Source organism: Pavona decussata, unplaced genomic scaffold, assembly GCF_977016875.1.
Source record: "Pavona decussata unplaced genomic scaffold, jaPavDecu1.1 SCAFFOLD_45, whole genome shotgun sequence".
Lineage (NCBI taxonomy): Eukaryota > Metazoa > Cnidaria > Anthozoa > Scleractinia > Agariciidae > Pavona > Pavona decussata.
The window spans coordinates 2,308,697-2,327,480 of record NW_028145467.1 but is presented as its reverse complement, the minus strand read 5'-3'; the positions used below and the strand labels follow the sequence as shown (position 1 = coordinate 2,327,480).

The 18,784-nt window shown below is 40.9% G+C and overlaps 1 protein-coding gene across 1 annotated transcript; it reads left to right on the top strand.

The window, feature by feature from the left end:
- Nucleotides 1–1,941: 1,941 nt before the first annotated feature.
- Nucleotides 1,942–12,249, top strand: LOC146482664 (uncharacterized). The gene is made up of 2 exons (XM_085107088.1): nt 1,942–3,967; nt 8,208–12,249. Exons 1-2 carry the CDS (start codon nt 3,413–3,415, stop codon nt 12,036–12,038), a joined length of 4,386 nt encoding a protein of 1,461 aa, XP_084963214.1. The 5' UTR covers nt 1,942–3,412; the 3' UTR covers nt 12,039–12,249.
- Nucleotides 12,250–18,784: the final 6,535 nt, after the last annotated feature.

Genomic DNA, 18,784 nt, shown 5'->3' with positions numbered 1-18,784 from the left:
GAACAAATTAAGGCTTGAACAACATTCGAACTCGGCCACAAGACGACGAGCTTCCAGTTTGCTTGTAGCTCAGTTGGTAGAGAGCACTTCACCGGTATTTATCGCAGAGGTTTGGGTTCGAATTCCGTTCAAGCTCGAATTTTTTACAAGCTTTCTTTGCGTAACTGTTCAAGTTACGTTCAAAACTTATCCGCTGTTTACGTATAGCCTACGTATATGATCTTTGATATCATTTCTCTTACGCTTTTCATTTTCCACCGACTCATCAAATTTAATTTACCATCGCGTTTGAGTTAACCGGATCCTTATATCCGATATCATATTGGTTATCGTGTTTTAGTTTGATTAAATATCTCGCATTTTTCGCTACATATCTTCTCACGCCAAATTGCCGACCAATGCAGAGCCTCACGATAACCACCAAAGGAGCGAGGGGTCTGGAAAGGACCACCTCGTTTCCAGAAGCCTTGCAGTGCGCACGCTCATTGGTGCACTTGATCACCGGGACGTGAAAAGACGCACGCAAAACATACAAGAGCAGCAGGCTGGGCCGTCCAGTTTATAAAACTGGTTTATTTCAGGTTTTTTTTTTCTCAGTTTTCTTCCAGCTCGGTTTTTTTTTTTTTTTTTAATATATATATCCGCTGTCAAGTTTGGGAAGCGGAGATGTCGATGGTCCAGTGGTGGGAACACTCGGCAGTCTCCCCCTGGTCGGTCTTCGAGTCCCTTGGTGGGTGTCATATGCGGGTGGCGTTTATTGTTTGTACCCATACTTTACCCGAGGGTTTCCTTCGCGTTCTCCGGCTTTCGGTCGTCCAAAACAACCACACAGACAAAATACAAAACAAAACCAAAAACAGAAAGGAAATAAACAACAACAACAAACCAAAAACAAAACAAAGGACAATAACAACAAAAAACAAACAAATCAAACAAAAAGAAGCACACTCACATTTCTAAATTTCAAAATGGATGAAAGAGCTTGTCTGTTGATTTAGTCCCCGTGAATTGTGTCATGGACAATCGTATAAACCCATGCTGAAAATCATTTCGAGTATTTTCTGATACGCCTCAATTGTTGACCTTTTAATACTAATTGTCTAAAATTCATATCCTTGGCTTTCAAGGTTTAGATTTTAATAAGGCATCTAGTCAGAATATTTGCTCAGGATAAAACCTCATTTAACACATAAATCCTGAATGGGTTTGCCCAAACGAAATTTCCGTGTACGGGGTCGAAGGCTTCGCTTAAACAGAAAGGTTATCATTTTTCGCCTGTACGATCGTCATAGTAAGAAACGATTAGGGGGTTGGCATGACAACAGCTTAAATGGGAACGATTAGCGCCGCGTTATCCAAGGCGCATACGTTTTAGCTAATGGCTTCAGCCATTAGAAAAGTGATTGCTTCTTGCAGATGTCACATAAGTGACATTTTAAGTCCTGTGTTAAAACGGATCCCGCTGAGTAATATAATGTGCGCTTTTTTGGGATCAACCATAAGGTCGGGTCATATTTCAAATGTACAGGTTCATGCGTTTTTAATTTCCACACCGCTAATGTACCAAGTTCAAACTGCGATGTTCGTAAGCCTCACCGATAACCTCTTTGCCGGCCAAATATAATAATCTCTTCCTAAAACGAGCCCGCACGGAAATTGCCATTTTTTTTTTCTTTTTGATCAATCGCATCCGTCGCTACACTTGTCCGGCGTAGTTTTAATATTTTCAGTTCAGCGAAATCCTGCTACTTAACACTGCTGATTTATTACTCCGCGAACTGTTCATTTTTTTTTTTTTTTTTTTTTTAAGTTTAATAATTCAGTTCCTTATTTTTTAGTATTTACATCCAAAATGTTCCTGCCACCTTGGGCTGACACCTGAAACGCGATATTATTTTAAAGTGAACATTGCATTTGGAAAATTCAAGTGAACTGTGACGTCATAGAAGTAAATGACTGATCAATTATGCGATCACGTTTTGTCCCTTTCACTCGCTTGTCGTCATAGATTTATCGAATATATTTTCTTGCCAAAAAAAAGAAACAAGTTTAGTCCTGGTTTTGGCAGGTTGTTGTCTAAAATTTTCCTTTCTTATATCCTTACTTCCCAACTTTTTCAAGACTTTTTTTCTTTTTCCATCTTCAATTCCAGAAAGAACTATTTGCACTCGATTTAATATTTAATTTGGATCACCCGCCGGGGCGCCAGCTTAATTAGAAAATATTTAAATAAATTGCGTAATTACTTATTTGTTTGATTATTCTCACATCGAACAAGGAGGAGGAGAATCCTTGCTTTGTTCATGATTAAACTGCGGTTAACATTGTTTGGTAAATAGCACGGTTATTTTCACCTCGCGTTCAGATCGAATTTGGCGTCGCTAATCTGAACTTCAACAGATCTCTTGTGAAAAAAAAAAACCCTTGAAAGTCTTCCAGATTGTGCCAGCTGTGGTCATGCGCAGAAATCAACCAATCTTACGCAAGTGCGTTACAAGGCTCAGGATCGGAAGCGTTGCCTAATTGCTGTAGGTGGTTGTCAGCATTCGTAAAAGACGTCTTCTTTTACAAAAACCGTCTCATTATGCCCAACCTTCGCCGACATCATTCACCCTCAGGCATTGTCGATAAGTAGAAAAATAAATTACTTCTATTCTTTCCTTTCCTCAAAAATATTGTATTTCACTTTCACGGTGATGGGGCCATTGTTTGGTGAGTTCCGTGTGCTGTGTTATCGCAAAATGAACTTAATACGAAAATTTGCCACCGAGCGTATTTTTATTGATGATTCAAAAAAGCAAAAAAAAAAGTGCATACAAATGGTTTCCTGCTCAACATTGGCAGGTGGCTCGCTAGAGCGCGTGCGCAAAACACTCGCACTCTTTGTTTATAATATTTTTCAAATTGTAGATGAAGAAAAAAATAATTTCACGAAAACCACAGGGGAAAACAGCGAGTTCGCGAAAAATTGCAAACGGTGAACTTTACGGTAGTTTTGAAACAGCTTCTCGCAGTACGTGACCGCTCTGTCTTGTGTTGTGTACGGCTTCGCGTTATTTCAGTCAGTTTAGTGGGAGAAAACTGAATTGGTCTCCAAACTTTGTGTAAGTCCCACGTTTTGGAAAACCGCACTGCAATTAATGGTGTGTGTTATTGACAGTTCGCACTAGAACTTCAAGCATACAAAACTACGTGTCCGAGGCAAACCATCCCATTAGACACGGTATTAAAAGACGCTCTATACCAACGGCTATTATCAGGCAATAATGGCAAGCGTTCGACTATAGTGATATGCTAACTAGCTTTTTGTGCTGAATAACTCGCGTATCTGTGATTCAGCGACTGGGTTTCCAGAAGGAAGAAGAGTTTTACCGCTAAGATGAAAAGAGCAAGTGCGTAGTGTATCAGAGACATGTCGTTGAAGGACATACGCTTGTCATCGCCGGTTGATCCGCGTGCTAGCGATAAAGTTGTTATAAATGTTGGAGGAATCAGGCACGAGACCTACACTGGTACCCTGAAAAACATTCCTGATACGAGACTGTTCTGGATTTCCGAGAACAACACACAGCTCCCTGAGTATGACCCCAACACTAACGAATACTTTTTTGATCGTCACCCGACAGTGTTCACGCAAATCTTGAATTTTTACCGCACGGGCAAACTGCATTGCCCAAACGATGTTTGCGGACCGCTTTTTGAGGAAGAGCTTGCATTCTGGGGCATCGACGAGCTTCAAGTTGAATCGTGTTGCTGGTTGAACTATAAAAAACATCGCGAAGCGCAAGCGAATCTGGACACTTTGGATGGGAACGATTCAGACCGGGATAGCCTCTCCGATATGGATATGACAGTTTATGGACTGGTGGCAGATAGCATACGGAACAGAAATCGATCTCTATGGAGGAAATATCAACCAAAAGTGTGGACCACATTTGAGGAACCCTACTCGTCTCGCATAGCACAGGTAGGCGAAGTGAATTTGTATAAAAAACTATGGCTTTAGTTTACGCTTCATTTTGAATGTCCATTGTCAATATTGTTTAATTTTTACATGGATCCTCAAATCATACAAATAGAAACCTCTGTTTGACGCGTCAATGTGATGCCTTGGGCATCAGCCATTTTACTCACTGGAAAGAAAAATTATATTGTAGAACAAAAACGCAAATCTTACAATCTTATGCGAAAAAAATATTTCTAGTCAAGGTCATTTTTGTTTTTGTTTCTAAGAGACGCTTAAGGTATACGTAAACGTTTGACAAATTGCTCCGTTTGCGCAACTTTGTGTAAGTAGAATATTCAAAGCGGCTGATTATCTTCCCGACATTCGTTTGCTTCACTTTCGATTTCATTAATTATCAGATGATACAAGTAAAATATTCGTCATTTTTTCCAAATGTGCGAAGTAATGCTGTTTTGTTATTATTCCATCAGCGAGTGGCGGAGTTGAAAACGCGAATTTCGGATTGTTGTTTAATGTTAATCGCTCGCAAACAAATAACCGTATACGGACACACTTTGTTCAGGTTGAATCGTCAAAGGAGCGGGCACTTCGACTTATTTTTTTGTGGTTTTAGTGAAAATTTACGGATCAGACACTGATCGACAAAAAAGTCATGGTATCATTTTGCGACCGCATGGTGAACGGTAAAACCTCGAATTTTAGCAACAGCCAAACCAGCTTCGGCAGGTGGCGACCACAAGTACACCCCAAAAGGGAAATTAATTTCGAATTGAAATTTTGTCCGGTTTTATCTTGAACTTTTCCAAATGAACGCGTCGCTTACGTCTTCGCGAGCGTTTTATTCAGAGTTAATGAAAATTTATGTTAAATTGCCTAGGTTTGACACAATAGTGGATATAGTGATGTAAATAAACCGTATTAAATCGACCGCTTCATCATCTAGCGGTTAATTTTTCTCTTGCCTTGTTATGTCTCCAATGCTGCATTTCTAGAGAAGAAAAGGTTTCCGATGCCTACCAAAGTGGCCGCGAAATTTTATAGTTTAGATCTATACTTCGATGCACGTGAAAATCACTAATTTTAGTTTTCATAAACGAATTTTGTAATTGTAGCGTCAATAGATAGCGCATGCGTGTTCTGTCGCTCTGGATAGCAAAACAAATAAATGTTCTGCTCGCCAAAAGTCGTGAAACCAAATTCGTCGAAATGCCCTTGTCTTCAAAGAATTAAAATATGAATCAGCCCGCATTTAGCAGAGATCAGTAAAACAATAAGCAAAACTAACATCGCTCACGTCTACCAACGCGTTTTAATTACTATTTTTTTCCCTGCGCAAAACAAATAAAAAGATTCCGCAGATTAGCCGTGAAAGGTGAATGTTAAAGGTACTAACAAACACATTGAAGTTCTCTGTGTTATAAGAGTTGTTGATTTTGCTAAAATTCAATGTTTTATGTATTGTACTCTAAGTAGAAAGCGTTTCCTCGTCATTTAGGTCTCAGCTGCTGGGCCGGTTAAACTAAACGGCAGAACTGAGCAAATCACATAATATACAGTCAGTTCGAACGGGAACGTGGAAGATATTAATTTCTTGGAAGCGAGAAGTTATTTGCGAGAACAATACGCCACAGACACGTACGCGAGGAATTGTTATTATTAGAAAAACGGTTTTCAGCGCTTGATTTATAAATCGCTCGGGCAATAAACAGTAAGATGACAGGCGGATTTTCCTGCTGCCATCTTTTTACTGAAAACTTGATAGAATGAACGATCGAGGCCGTGTCTGCGTTTTGATCGTCCAGTGTGCTATATCGAAGTATAGATCTGTTTCTCGGCAGCTGGCAAATAATCGATTTTATTGCGTAAACCACATCAGTCTGAATGTCTAAATGATTCTTTCCACTTGCGGCTTTTTCGCCAATTATATTATGCGAGGAACTGCAGAGCTAGACTAAACGTGGATCAAATAGAAATGGTTATCGCAAAATACATCATTAAATTTTGTTTTATCTGATTTAATTCAAGAAAGAAAGAATATACATACATTATATTTTGAAAGCATGTATTTATATTGAGTCTATCAGCTGCAAACATTGCTTTTTGTATGCTGTTGTCAAACTCAAAAACGCTTGCACTTGAGGTCTTTTTGAGAAAGAAGACCTAAACATACTATGTATTTATTACTTAGACAAACAGCACAGCTGTAGCGGTGACTGACATGTTAACCAAGAAATGTTTGGTGTGTTAGCTGAAAACCATTCGGTGTAGTAGGCTCACGAAGAAATAACCTGAATGGCCGTACATGGTGGATTGCTTGATTCATAATTGGACATCATACAAAAACGCGTCGAATTTAATACACCTTTATCACTGAATTTTCTATTTTGAAAATTAAAGAACTCCTTAAAATTATTTCAATTTCCAAGTTTCAGTCTTTTTTTAAAATAGCAAAGATATAGTTCGTAATTTCAGGGAATTTTGCCGACGATTGTAAGTGTACAGAGATGGGCAAAAATTGCTCGCCTCCATACAAATTTGCTTATCTCCATTCAAATGTTAAAATTCGTAGAAATGGCCAGTAAATGTAGGAAGCGCTTACTTTATAGACTGCAAAGACGGTTTGTCCGCAGCTTTGCGTATGAAGTGTCGAGGGGAACATGACATTCGCTGCTCGAAAAATATGGTCTTTCCGAACGTAACACGGCTGTGAGTGAATGCGGTTTTTTTTTCTTTTCTTTCTAAAAAACATCAAACTCGTACTTTGATGGATACTGAGATGATTACAAACCCGTTATTTTCTTCTATTTCAATAGATATGTGATTTATTGCCTAGTACGCTCAAAGTAATCATCACTCGGTATTCAATTAAACTTCGATTTACTGAACAAAACCAACTGCGCTGTTTTAACATGCGTCTGAAACATTGCCATCATGGCAAATCTCATGCTAGCCGACGAATTTTCTCCTCAAATTTTCGTCAAATGTAAAAATAATTGAGGACAAATACAGTATTTGTTGTTGATGGCTAACATGCTGTTTTCAGTTGTTTTTAAATTTCGTGTTCTTATCCTACTCCCAGCTGCACGCGGATGAATGCGGGAGAATAGAACGTGCTCACTGAAGGCGGCAAGTGCGCGCTGTTCTATTCTGACAAATAAGACCCACGTAAGTCGTTTAAAAACAAACAAAAACAGGACAAAAAAGAAAGGATTTAGAACAACAAACACAGAAAATTTCTTTGCCAGATCTCGAGTTTAAAAGGTACATCTTTAAAAATTTTCAAAAAGCTTACAATATAAAGCGAAAAATTAAATTAAAATCGTTAAAGAATGACCTGGACCTACTAATAGTTACGGTAATCTCTTTAAAAATGACAAGGTAAATAAAAGAATGACATCAAAACAGGTTAAAGATTGTGTTTTATTTTTTATACTTAAAAATATACTTACAAACATATGAACCATAAAAATATACTACGTATACATATTTTTATAGTCCTAGAAACATAATCAAAAAATTTGGAGAACGAGAAATCTGTGAAAACATTGAACCGTGGGCGAGTGGTTCCACTCAGTCCTGCCTATATGGTAGCTTAAAGAACATTAATCCCGAGACGGAGGGACGCTATTTTACTTATTCGCAATCAAATTTTCTTCCGAACAGAAATCACTGGAACCGGCCTTTCAAATTTGCAGCCCATCAAATTGAACTCTAAGGCGAATGGTTGAGAAAACAAACAAACAAATAACATACAAGAAATAAATTAAATATTTTCTTTTTAAATTGGCTTTTTCTATCTTTTCCCAAGCTAGTCCGTTAGGATAATATGTTTTTATATGAATGTCTGTGTATTGGGAAGGAAGCTATTAATTCTTAGGCTCTTTCTGCGAGGCTAAGTGCAAAGCTTTTCATATGAAAATTATTTTTGATTGCATATGAATGAAAACTAATTTTCATGATAAAAACTTTGTACTTAGCCTCGCTTTCATAATGAGGTTCAATGTAACTCGCAAATGGCCTATAGACCTTTCTCACTCGGCAGCCATGTTGAGTCTCTGGAGAATAAAAGCTTTGTTTTTGCACGGCAAGCCTCGCCCAGACGCGAATTCAGTGCGAGGCTTGCTGTCAAAAACAAAGGTTTTTATTCTCCTGAGACTCAACATGGCCGCCGAGTGATTAAGGTCTATTGGTGCCAGAATAGCCTGAAGTCGTACTAATTTCTTTTCCTTTTTTCCCTTAGGTTATAGCATTCACGACTTTGATCCTTATTCTGACTTCCGTAATAGTATTTTGCTTGGAGAGCATGCCTTATTTTCAAGACAAATCCTCAGCTCAGTTCCGAACCCTTTACATCACCGATATTATCTGCGTAGCTTGGTTTACGCTCGAGTTTGTCATTCGGCTAATTTTCTGTCCAAGAAAATTGCAGTTTTTTAAGAAACCTATGAACTGGATAGACTTTGGAGCCATTGTCCCTTTCTACCTGGATCTTTTCATCAGTGAATCGAACATCAAGACAATAGTGGTTCTGCGTGTTGTCAGACTTATTCGTGTATTTCGCATCTTTAAATTGTCCCGGCATTCTTACGGACTCCAAATCCTGGGTCACACATTGAAGTCAAGCTGTAGCGAGCTGTTTCTTCTTGCCTTCTTCTTGAGTATAGGTGTGGTGATATTTTCAAGTATCATATACTATGCGGAAAAAGACATACCCTTCACAAAATTCACAACTATTCCAGCCTCGTTCTGGTGGGCCGTGGTAACCATGACTACCCTGGGTTATGGAGACATGGCTCCCGAATCCTGGGAAGGAAAGATTGTTGGCTCGCTTTGTGCGATCAGCGGTGTCCTCATGATCGCGCTTCCTGTACCTGTGATTGTCAGCAACTTTTCACTCTATTACTCTCACGCAAAAGCGAGGCTAAAGCTACCCAAGAGGAAGAGACCGCTGATCATTGGCGCAGCTAATGCGCTCAAAGTCGCACAATCGTTCGTGACGCAGAGCAGTCCAAAGCTTTCAAAAGAGACGGTGGACAAAGTCGAGGGTCAAGGTCAAGACGATTCCGAAGAAGACGCGCGCCGTGGCAGTAAAATACGACAATCACCTCACTCCAGTTTCCGCTTTACACCCCGGAGCAGTCCCGTGGGGAGGCGATCAGTTCAAAGTCCGAATACTGTTGTCACCACTCCCTCTCCAAGAAACTCTCTCCGGATGTCAGGGTGGACTAGGAGAAACGCAAGTTTATTGGCAGTGCCCGAGGCCGAGAGAATCGAGATTGAAATGGGAGAACGAAACCCTTCGTGTGCAATTGTAGTCGAGAAAGAGAATTCGCCAACATTAGCTAAGGACAGCGAATTGCAACAGTCGTCACCTTCAGGGATTGATTCCACTAGTAAAAGTTCTGGCCAAGTCCACGAGGTGTCCTCTGCAACATCCTCACTGGGTGTAAACAAGAGCGATCCTGAGAGTGCTTCAGCTGAGGTGAAAACCCTGCCTGAGTCTCGACAAAGAAGTACCTCATCTTCCCACACCGTTTCGGTAGACTCGACTCAAGACTCACCAAAGCTGAATCCAAGAGGACGGATGGGGCGCCGTGGCAGCCTCTATGTAGTTGGTTTCACCGCGAAACATTGGCAAAACAAAGCATTGAAAAAGAACAAAAAGACCCAGGCAGCTCAGACCGATCCGGGATCGCGTAGAGCTTCTGCCACATCATCAACAGAGAGAAGGAGCTCCAGTGCGGTGCCAAACGGTGACAAGAAAGATAGCAGCAACGGCACCGATTATGGTGTGTTTTCATCTCCTAAAAAGGTGTCTCAGTTTAATTCACAACTAACAGCTTTAGATAGAGGTCAAATGATATCGGAAGTACGCGAGACCGGCAGCAAAAGCGACAGCATTGTGACTGATGAACGTGCTGGAAAAAGCACATCTGGAATGGCTAAAAGCCGAGTAGGTGACAAAATGTCCTTCAAGCCTTCACCACTAAACCCTGGTAAACTACGAGTCACCTACCAAAACGCCAAAATGACCCCGAGGTCTGTATCTATAGAAAGTAACGATTCCAGTTCGAGAATGTCCGACGACTCCTTGACAATAAACGACCTTCACCGACAACGCCGCGGATCCTCCCCGCTCGTCCGACAGAAAGCCGTATTTACTTTTGACATGTCAGATCAAGTGGTCCAGGTAGACCCATGCGCTGGAGGCCAAGCTTTGCCAATTGCAAAACGTAAAGTATCGTCGGGTCGCTCACACGAAGATAATTTCTTTTCGTTGTCGCCTCTTCTTGAGCAATCGGGTGAGATAAACGGAGAAATCGAGCTAAGAGTTCCAAGGAAGCAGCTAGAAAAGAGGAGAAAGTCTTGTATTCCTGCAATAACAACAGAACGCAAGGACTCCGTCAAGAAAACCAAATCGCTGGGTTTTCTACCAAATGGTTACGTTAATAGTTCATACCACTACGATGAAGAAGACAGGCTAATAAGTGAAAGAAACTTGTCACCAAAAGCTCACCAACCTGTTATCTCAATTAATCACCCACATTCATTTACTTCAGAGCTGTCCAGGACACGAAGTGAAACCTACCCAGTATATCTCACTTTAGGAGGAGAGGCTTACCCTACAGCTGTAATGTCCAGCCACGGTGCACCTTATTACACCGAAGCCAAGTCCTTTGGTCGGCACTCAGCACCCCCTCACATGCAGATACCATCAAATTCGGATTTAAATTTACCTTCGATAAGCGAGGAGCAAATGGTATTGAGGCCCGAACTTCGCGGTGTTGGCAGAGATCGACTGCAGGCACCAGCAACACTGCCCCGCCCTAACTCTCTGCCAAATTGGACTGGAGATATTGTCAGGCCTGTCGTAATGCATCGTCCTTACAGTGATTCCGTGTACTTGAATAATACCGGGACATATGCATTTCCCTCAGACACTGAACACATTTCACGTGCTTCACTTGGAAACATTCGACAGCCCATTGGATTTCACAATTTTATTTCCCCGATTGTAACCCAAGGCAACTGTCGTGGTCATCCAGTAATGCGGAATACTTACAGATCTTTCGAGGAACAAAGGGCACTTAGTGATGCAGACATTGCGAAAGGTTTGGCTCAAAGGCGTGAAGGACGTGCTTTGTACATCCAAGTACCGCGAACGGACTTAGCCAATAGTGATTCTGAAATGTCACGCAAAGAGAAGTCACGTTCCAAGGGTGACAGGCATGAACCTTTCTTTCAAAAGGCTGAATCCATTTCCAGCCCAAACCTGCATTTGATGAATGGCCCTCTGGCTTCCGATGGGCTCTATTCGAACCTATCCGACAGTTGGCATCAGACACCGGACGAGTCGTCCAGACAAAGAACATTCGAAGATGCCAAACCGCGTGCCTTTGGAAACATTTCCATTAATGCGTCCCCTAGCAGCAAAGGACTTCCAGCTAGGGACGCCTCCGTTCAAAACAATGCCCAGAGTGATTTTTCGGTAACTTCATTTGAACCAATTGGCAGCGGTTCAATTCGTTCTCGATCTTCCTCGGGCGGACGGTCGTCTGAACAAACGAAAGGGCAAGACCTCAGACGCGGTAAGGACGAGTCTTCACCGCGACTGGAAGGGACAGACAGACAAGTGATTTACAATGGGCATGACGTGTTACAGCAAAGAGATAATTTAAGTAGGCCTGCAGGCGTTCCTGTGTTTAACCGTCAGCGAGCACGTGCAATTTTTGTCGGTGACTCAGGGATTGATAGCGTGAACAGCAGCACAGCGTCCATGAGTCATTCCCTGGAGTGTGATGGAGACGGAAGCAAAGAACGCAAGGAAAGCTTGACATGTCCGAGTAACACAAGAATTGAAATCTTAAATCCAATCCATGAAAGTGAAACTGAAATCTCCGAGTCAATCGCATTCGAGAATTCACGAAACTCGGAGAATGCATCAGCGCAATCTTTGAACCATGATTCGAACATTAAAAGACAAGTTGCATCGAGCAAGGTAAAGGTTAACGGAAGCCGTATGAGTAACATTCTTAGTAACCCGGATCTTTACGAGTCCAGCTTAGTATAAAACATTCTACTCGTGTCTTCCCTGTTCCCGGGGAGTAAGCCATGTTGGCGTGTTGTACATGCATTAAGGAACATTTTATATTTCAAGTAAAAGCAGGCTCTTTTACGCTTGTCAGTTCAAGTGAGACGACAAAATGCACAGTAACGTGAATTTTATCAGCAATACAAGTTATTAAGACGTTAAGTGTTGTGTGCTATTTTGTTTTCCTCTGGCCGCGGTCACCCTGCACCCCCAAGGTAGTTGTAGCTGCTGCAGTTTTCCGCAGTTGTGCCTCGGTAATGCCTCAGCTTTCCTTAGCTTTACCAGAGTAGTGCATGCTGTAGTTTTCTACAGTTGGTTGCTAGGTGTACATTGCGACTCATTAGCAGTTCGTTATGGTAGTTAGCTCGATCGTTTTTGATGTTTTGTTTTATCGGACTGACTGTCATCATCGTCATCATTACTGATTCGTCATCATCATGTTTTGTGAGGTAGCGGGTGTAAAGTTGTGCTGACGTTAAAGGGGGCGGCTGTAGAGTGGATAAGAGGCTTTACTGCTCCGAACTGAACTTCGTCTCTTTGTTAATTTCTACAAAGTAACCGATTTGATGAATTATATCTTTAAAGTCAAACTTCCTTTAGAGGTTCCATCGACACATTACTGAGGATATCCGTCAATTTTGCATGGTTTAGCCCGCGACATTCCCAGCAAACGAAGACATCCCCCCCTCCCTACCAAGTCCCTTGCGATCCGTTATTTATAACTAAGTGAATAACGCATTTGGTGAGCCTGGTCGTTGGCTGAATATGACTGTTAGTGAATAGGCGTGTCTCTCTTGTTCATTCCCGTCTTTACTTGTACACTCGTCTTTTAACCCAAGCAGGGTGTCGTTGGAACAAAACAACTGCGTGTTGTTTATCGCAAAGAATATAAATCAACAAACTCATGTGAGAATTTTTCGATATCTTGATTGGTCATTTAAATAGCCGCGTGTGTTTAAAGGGAACTCTGCTCCGAAAACAAATGGACGGTAAATTGTTGGAAATAGTGTCTAAATTCGAAAGTTTAGTTTAAGAAGTAGAAAATGACATTCAAGTGTGCTTAAAATTAGATATGATTGTCGCTTATTTTGGCTTTTAAATTTCCCGGGCGCGGCCATCTTGGATTTCATGACGTCATTGGGTTGCCGCTATCGTTAGTTAACAGGGCCCAGTTGTTTAAAGCCTGATTTAGCTAATTCTGGATTAATGTGAACTTTGATTCGAGTTTAATACCTAAACAATAAAGATTCTTCCAAAGAATTTTTGTCCTTCAGTATTGACTTAGACTTCTCTTTAACTTTAGCTTGACATCAGCCTTTAAACCCATTTTGAACGAGCGTGATGAAGACCTTCATAAACTTGTAAACGTGGATTAGCATTAAAAGGCTTTCGAACAACCCGGCCCAGAAGTTCTTTTGTGTGAAACAATAGAGAACAACATTATAATCCATCAAATATTTTCGCTCGCGCGTGATTGGTCTAAACGCCTCAGGTGACCGAATATACTCCAGCTAAAACTGGGGAATATCCGATGATATTCCCCAAGTGATATTCCCCAATTTCAAAAACTTCAAGGCGCGTCTTGCTTACAATTAAAATTAATGTCAAGATGGGGGAACGGTTTGCTTTTATGATAGAAAGAGAGATCAACCTGTTGGTTGATAAAGCAGTATCAGTAAACTGTTCTTAAACGAAATGTTCAAATACTCAAGCTCTTGTTACGTGTTGCGAAAAATATTTGAAGGATAATAACCAAATAGCCTCCATTTGACTTTAAAAATATGCTCAGATATTTGTCCTTGGACATTATCTGCTCCTCGAAGCTTACAGTTTTTCTCGAGCTTCGCTCTCGGAAAACTGTTTGCTTCTCGCAACAGATAATGCCCGCGGACAAATATCTGAGCATATTTTCGCGCCAAATGGAGGCTATTGTTTATATAGCGGCAACGCAATGACGACATGAAATCCAAGATGGCTGCGCCCGGGAAATTTAAAAGCGAAAATCATACCTAATTTTACGCACACTTGGATGTTATTTCTACTTCTTAAACTAAAATTTAGAATTTAGACACTATTTCCAACAATTTACCGTCCATTCGTTTCCGGAGCAGAGGTTGCCTTTAAAGTTCCAGGAGCTACCAAAACAAATAATCCTTGAAATCAAAATACCTTATAAATTCGCTCAAAGTCGACACCGTCTCTTCAGAATCTCTCGGACTTCTAACCTGAAGGTTTGAACCTTTGCAGACAACTCAAGATCCCACGGGGAACTATCTCACCTCATGATACCTCGACCAAATAAAACAGGAGCCCATGTCAATAAATCGTTTACAATTGTTGCTAACTATCTCAGTTGTCTTTATAGTGGCAACTACAATGGAATGAGATTCTTGCGAATTCTGACGTGCGTATTCCAGACACTTTCATTGTTTCGCTACAATGCACGTGGGAGAAAATAACGTCATGGTAATGGCGACCAGGATGGGGCGCCAGACTACCCATTTCCGCTATAACTGATCTTGAAGCCCGCGTTTTTTGGGCTGACAAAGTGATGTTTTTTCTTCTCGCTTAATTGCGCTACGCCGTCGCTCGCCTCACGATTCATGCTCCTTTTCCATCTAAAAACGCATAAAAATGACTAACGCCTATTCTTTCCTGTTTTTGACGCAAGGCCCCGTGGGGGTGTTGAGATCAATTCTACGTGCAAGGCATTATACAAACCTTAAAACTTTTAACACCCTTGTGATTTAAAATAAATTGTTGTCGAAAAAGACATTTTCTCCCGCGATTCCCCTGTGCTCCAAAAAAGGTGAGAATTCAGTCACATGACTCCATAAGCATTTCGCGGATCAAAACAACCGCCAACTTGGTTGTCGGGTCTTCTCGATATTTAGCCATCACTCAAAAAAAAAAAAAACCGGAGGCGAGGTTGAACAACCGCGAGAAAACAAAAAAAAAAAAAAAAACAATAAAAAAACTTGTGCCTAGCGCGGGAAAACAACGGAGAGGACACCTCTTCCGTTTTACGATTAGAGGGACGGATGGAAACGGCAGCAAAATTTTTAACCGTTGACATGCACAGAAAGGTCTTATATGCATGCCAACATCAGATGTGGCGAGAAAGTGGGGTTACAAATTCCATTTCCCAGCCACAGTTTTGCTCAAATTCCAGCTTCCTGCTGAAAATTTGCCCCAGATCCCATTCCTGGTGCCCACATTTTATTATAAAATCCTATTCCCAGTGCTTAACATCCCATTTTTTTTTTTTTTTCACTGAATAAAGCAGGCAAATTTACCTCTAACAGCACCCTCGTTAGATGCCATATGCAGCCTGAATAAAGCTTTCATTTAAGGCGAGTCCTTTGCTCGTAGTTAGATACCGTTCACACTGAGCTTCATAGCTAGTAAACCACTTCCACACCTCCTGCCTTAGAAAACTCGTTGGCATAAAGTGGCAAGACAAGATCCCAGACACTGAGGTCCTCACCCATGCTGACCTACTCACTGGCATCTACACCATCCTGATGCAGTCACAGCTTCGCTGGGCAGGACATGTAGCTTGCATGTCAGATGAAAGACTTCCAAAGAAACTGCGGTTTGGTGAACTTCAGCAAGGAAAACGCTCCCAAGGTGGCCAGAATAAGCGATTCAAGGACACGCTGAAAACTTCACTGAAGGCATTCAACATCAGCCACAACACATGGGTGCAGTCAGCTCAGGAAAGAGCAGCGTGACGATCAGCTCTCCACAAGGGTGCCAAAGCATGCGAAACCAACCGGACTGTTGTGGCTGAAGAAAGCAGGCAGGCCAGGAAGAATAGAGCCAACAACTCTACAGCAGCCATTCCTTGTTCACACTGCCACAGACTCTTTCGGGTGCGAATCGATCTGACCAGTCATCTGCAGTCCCACAGAGCAAGGCTACTCCTACCCCAAGATGAATAGATGGTCCTCGTGGTACCGACGGACGAACACGCACAATGTAAGCTTTCGGTAGTACACCTTTCGCTCTCTCTAAATCTATGGAAACACTGTTTCTTTCAATATAAGGTGAATTCGTTTTCGATTGGTCCGTATTTCTGGGACAATTATAATAATCTCAAACACAAAACAAAGAAACAGACAAAAAACCCTGGAAATTCAAAAGGGAATTTATTGCAAAGGCAACAACCCGAGAATTGCTTACTGGGCAATAAACAACCGAAACATTCCGCTGCACCGGTTTAAAATTGTAGAGCTCAGGTAGAAATGGGGAATTTCTTTTGGCGAGTACTAAAAATTATAGGCATTAAATAATACTTCCATTACTGCAGGGGAATACAAAAGCCCAAATGTTTCGTGTAAAAACAAGATGAAGCTTGACTTTTTGCCAATGCCTAGCTCCCGATGGACAAGGAAAGTCATATGGACTACTTTCAGATACGCTGTATGCAGCCGAGGATAGTGGGTGAGAAAATGTTCTCCCCAAACGTTCCTGGAAAAACAGATGCTTGCCCATAAAAGTTCACACCGCTGTTTATATTCTTCGCCCCCCCCCCCTCCCCCCCCCCCCCCCTCCTACCCTCTTCCAAATAAAAGTACATTTTATGAAATCCGGATTTGGAATGATGCAAGAAATCCTTTCCAGATACGGATTTCTTGGATTTGAAATCAATTTTAGGACCGGTTTTCCAAAGGAGGAAACAAACGAACACAACAACAATTAACAACAATTAACAATGACTTGGCATGATTTCAACAAGTCGAAGAAAAATGAGGTAGACTTTAAAAATGAAATTCTTTGAAACGATCGCAATATTTTAATTGATACGAAACCGGTTTTCTACAAAAGATGGTTTTCCCACAACATCGTCTACGTATGTGATTTATTTAACAGACACGGGACCTCTGCAGCTACTCTGATTTTAAGACTTTGTATAATCTACAGGTTCCCTTTACAACATTTTATGGTTTGTTAGATGCCATTCCATCTTTGTGGAAAAAAAACAATAACTCCGCAGAATCGTACCAACGCTGAGGAAAACTCCGTGACAAACTTTTCCACTAGCTCTATCTACTCGTCAATCTTAATAGATACATTTGAACCACCAACCTCCCAGAATAAAATTTTGAGACATGGCTTTACCGAAAAAACACTTGACAAAGTATACCAGTTACCGTTTAAAATTACAAAAGAGGTCAAACTAGTGATGTTTCAGTATAAAATTATACATAACATACTACCCACCCAATTTAGCTTACACCGCGATGGAATAGCCGAAAGTGACATCTGTCCTCTGTGCAAAAATGAGAGACAAACCTTATACCACTTGTTCGTCCTCTGCACCGAAGTGCACTCCTTCTGGAATACATTTCAAGACTGGTGGCTAACTTTCTTTAAATCAAAGTAATATACTTTACGGCTTTTTCGCAAAATCTTCATATTGGCAGGCTTTAAACTACTCAATACTCATAGCAAAACACCACACCTTCTGTACAAGCAAAGGCGGGGGTGTACTGAGTTTCCAGAGCTTCCTTTTACGACTTTCCGATAAAATTCAGACTCTACAACAGATTGCTGTCGCTAATAAGTGTTTGTCAAATTTTAGACTTAGATGGGCAGTTCTTCTTCCTTAAAAATTGCTTTTTATAAATACATATTTTTTTCTTTTAACTTAGTAAGAATCTTTAGCAGTTGCTTTCTAGCTTGATCATTTTGTACGGAATCACTATAAAATATGTAAAAATTGCATTTGATGTAAAGTAATGTTTTGTTAGTAAAAATAAGGAAAAGTGTTCACTAAAAGACAGCGTTATTCCTGTAACTAGTGTGAACATTGTAAGCACTTTTAATTTTGTAAGTATAGTAAGTATTGTTAACAATGTAGATATAGTCATTGTGGTTAGTACTCTGTGTATTGTAAGTAATGTTAATAGTGCTCAGTTTTGTAAATCTCATGTCATGTATGCAAATAAAAATTGTTAAAAAAAAAAAAAAAAAACAACAACAACAACAACAGTTAACCAAACAAAACAAAACCCATTTGATCAGCAAGTATTTGCTGAAGCAAAGGCTTATAAAAAACCAGGAAAGATTTATTGCTGCTCGGCGTTTCGGGGTCATCGTGACTCCATCCTCAAGGGACTAGTTAAATAGCATGCAAATAAAGAAAGGTGCAAGATAAGCATAAATTACAATAAACGGCCTAAACAAACACCTCGGCGCGGATGGAATCCGTTTGCACGTTCAGTGTTGGCTTACGCATGCGAATGTATAGCATTTCTTTAACGAGGCCGAATAAAATTTGCCGCTACATTTCGCGATGATGTGAAATTGCTCGATAAAGCGTTCAAGCATTTCACTATTGTGTTGGACGTTGTAATGTTTGTAAATCGAAGATGGCTGTCTAGTGTGCCCTTCTACGCGCTCGTGTAAGTGACCACGTGTATAACCCACATACCCTGCATCACACAGACGATAGACGATACATTGTTGGTTGACAATAGGGGGCTTAATTTCGAGCTTAGGGCTTATGTATCAAAACCCGAGATGAAAAACGGACCACAAAATCCCGATCAGGATTTTCTCGAACGAATATACCCATACTTGATATAAAGTACATTATTTAAAATGTCCAACTCAAACGGCCGTTTTCCAAAAGTGGAGTCCACTGAACTTCTCTAATGACGCGTGACTTGTATCACGTGATAAATTTTGACAAACAGGTCTGTGGGTCTCGATGAATG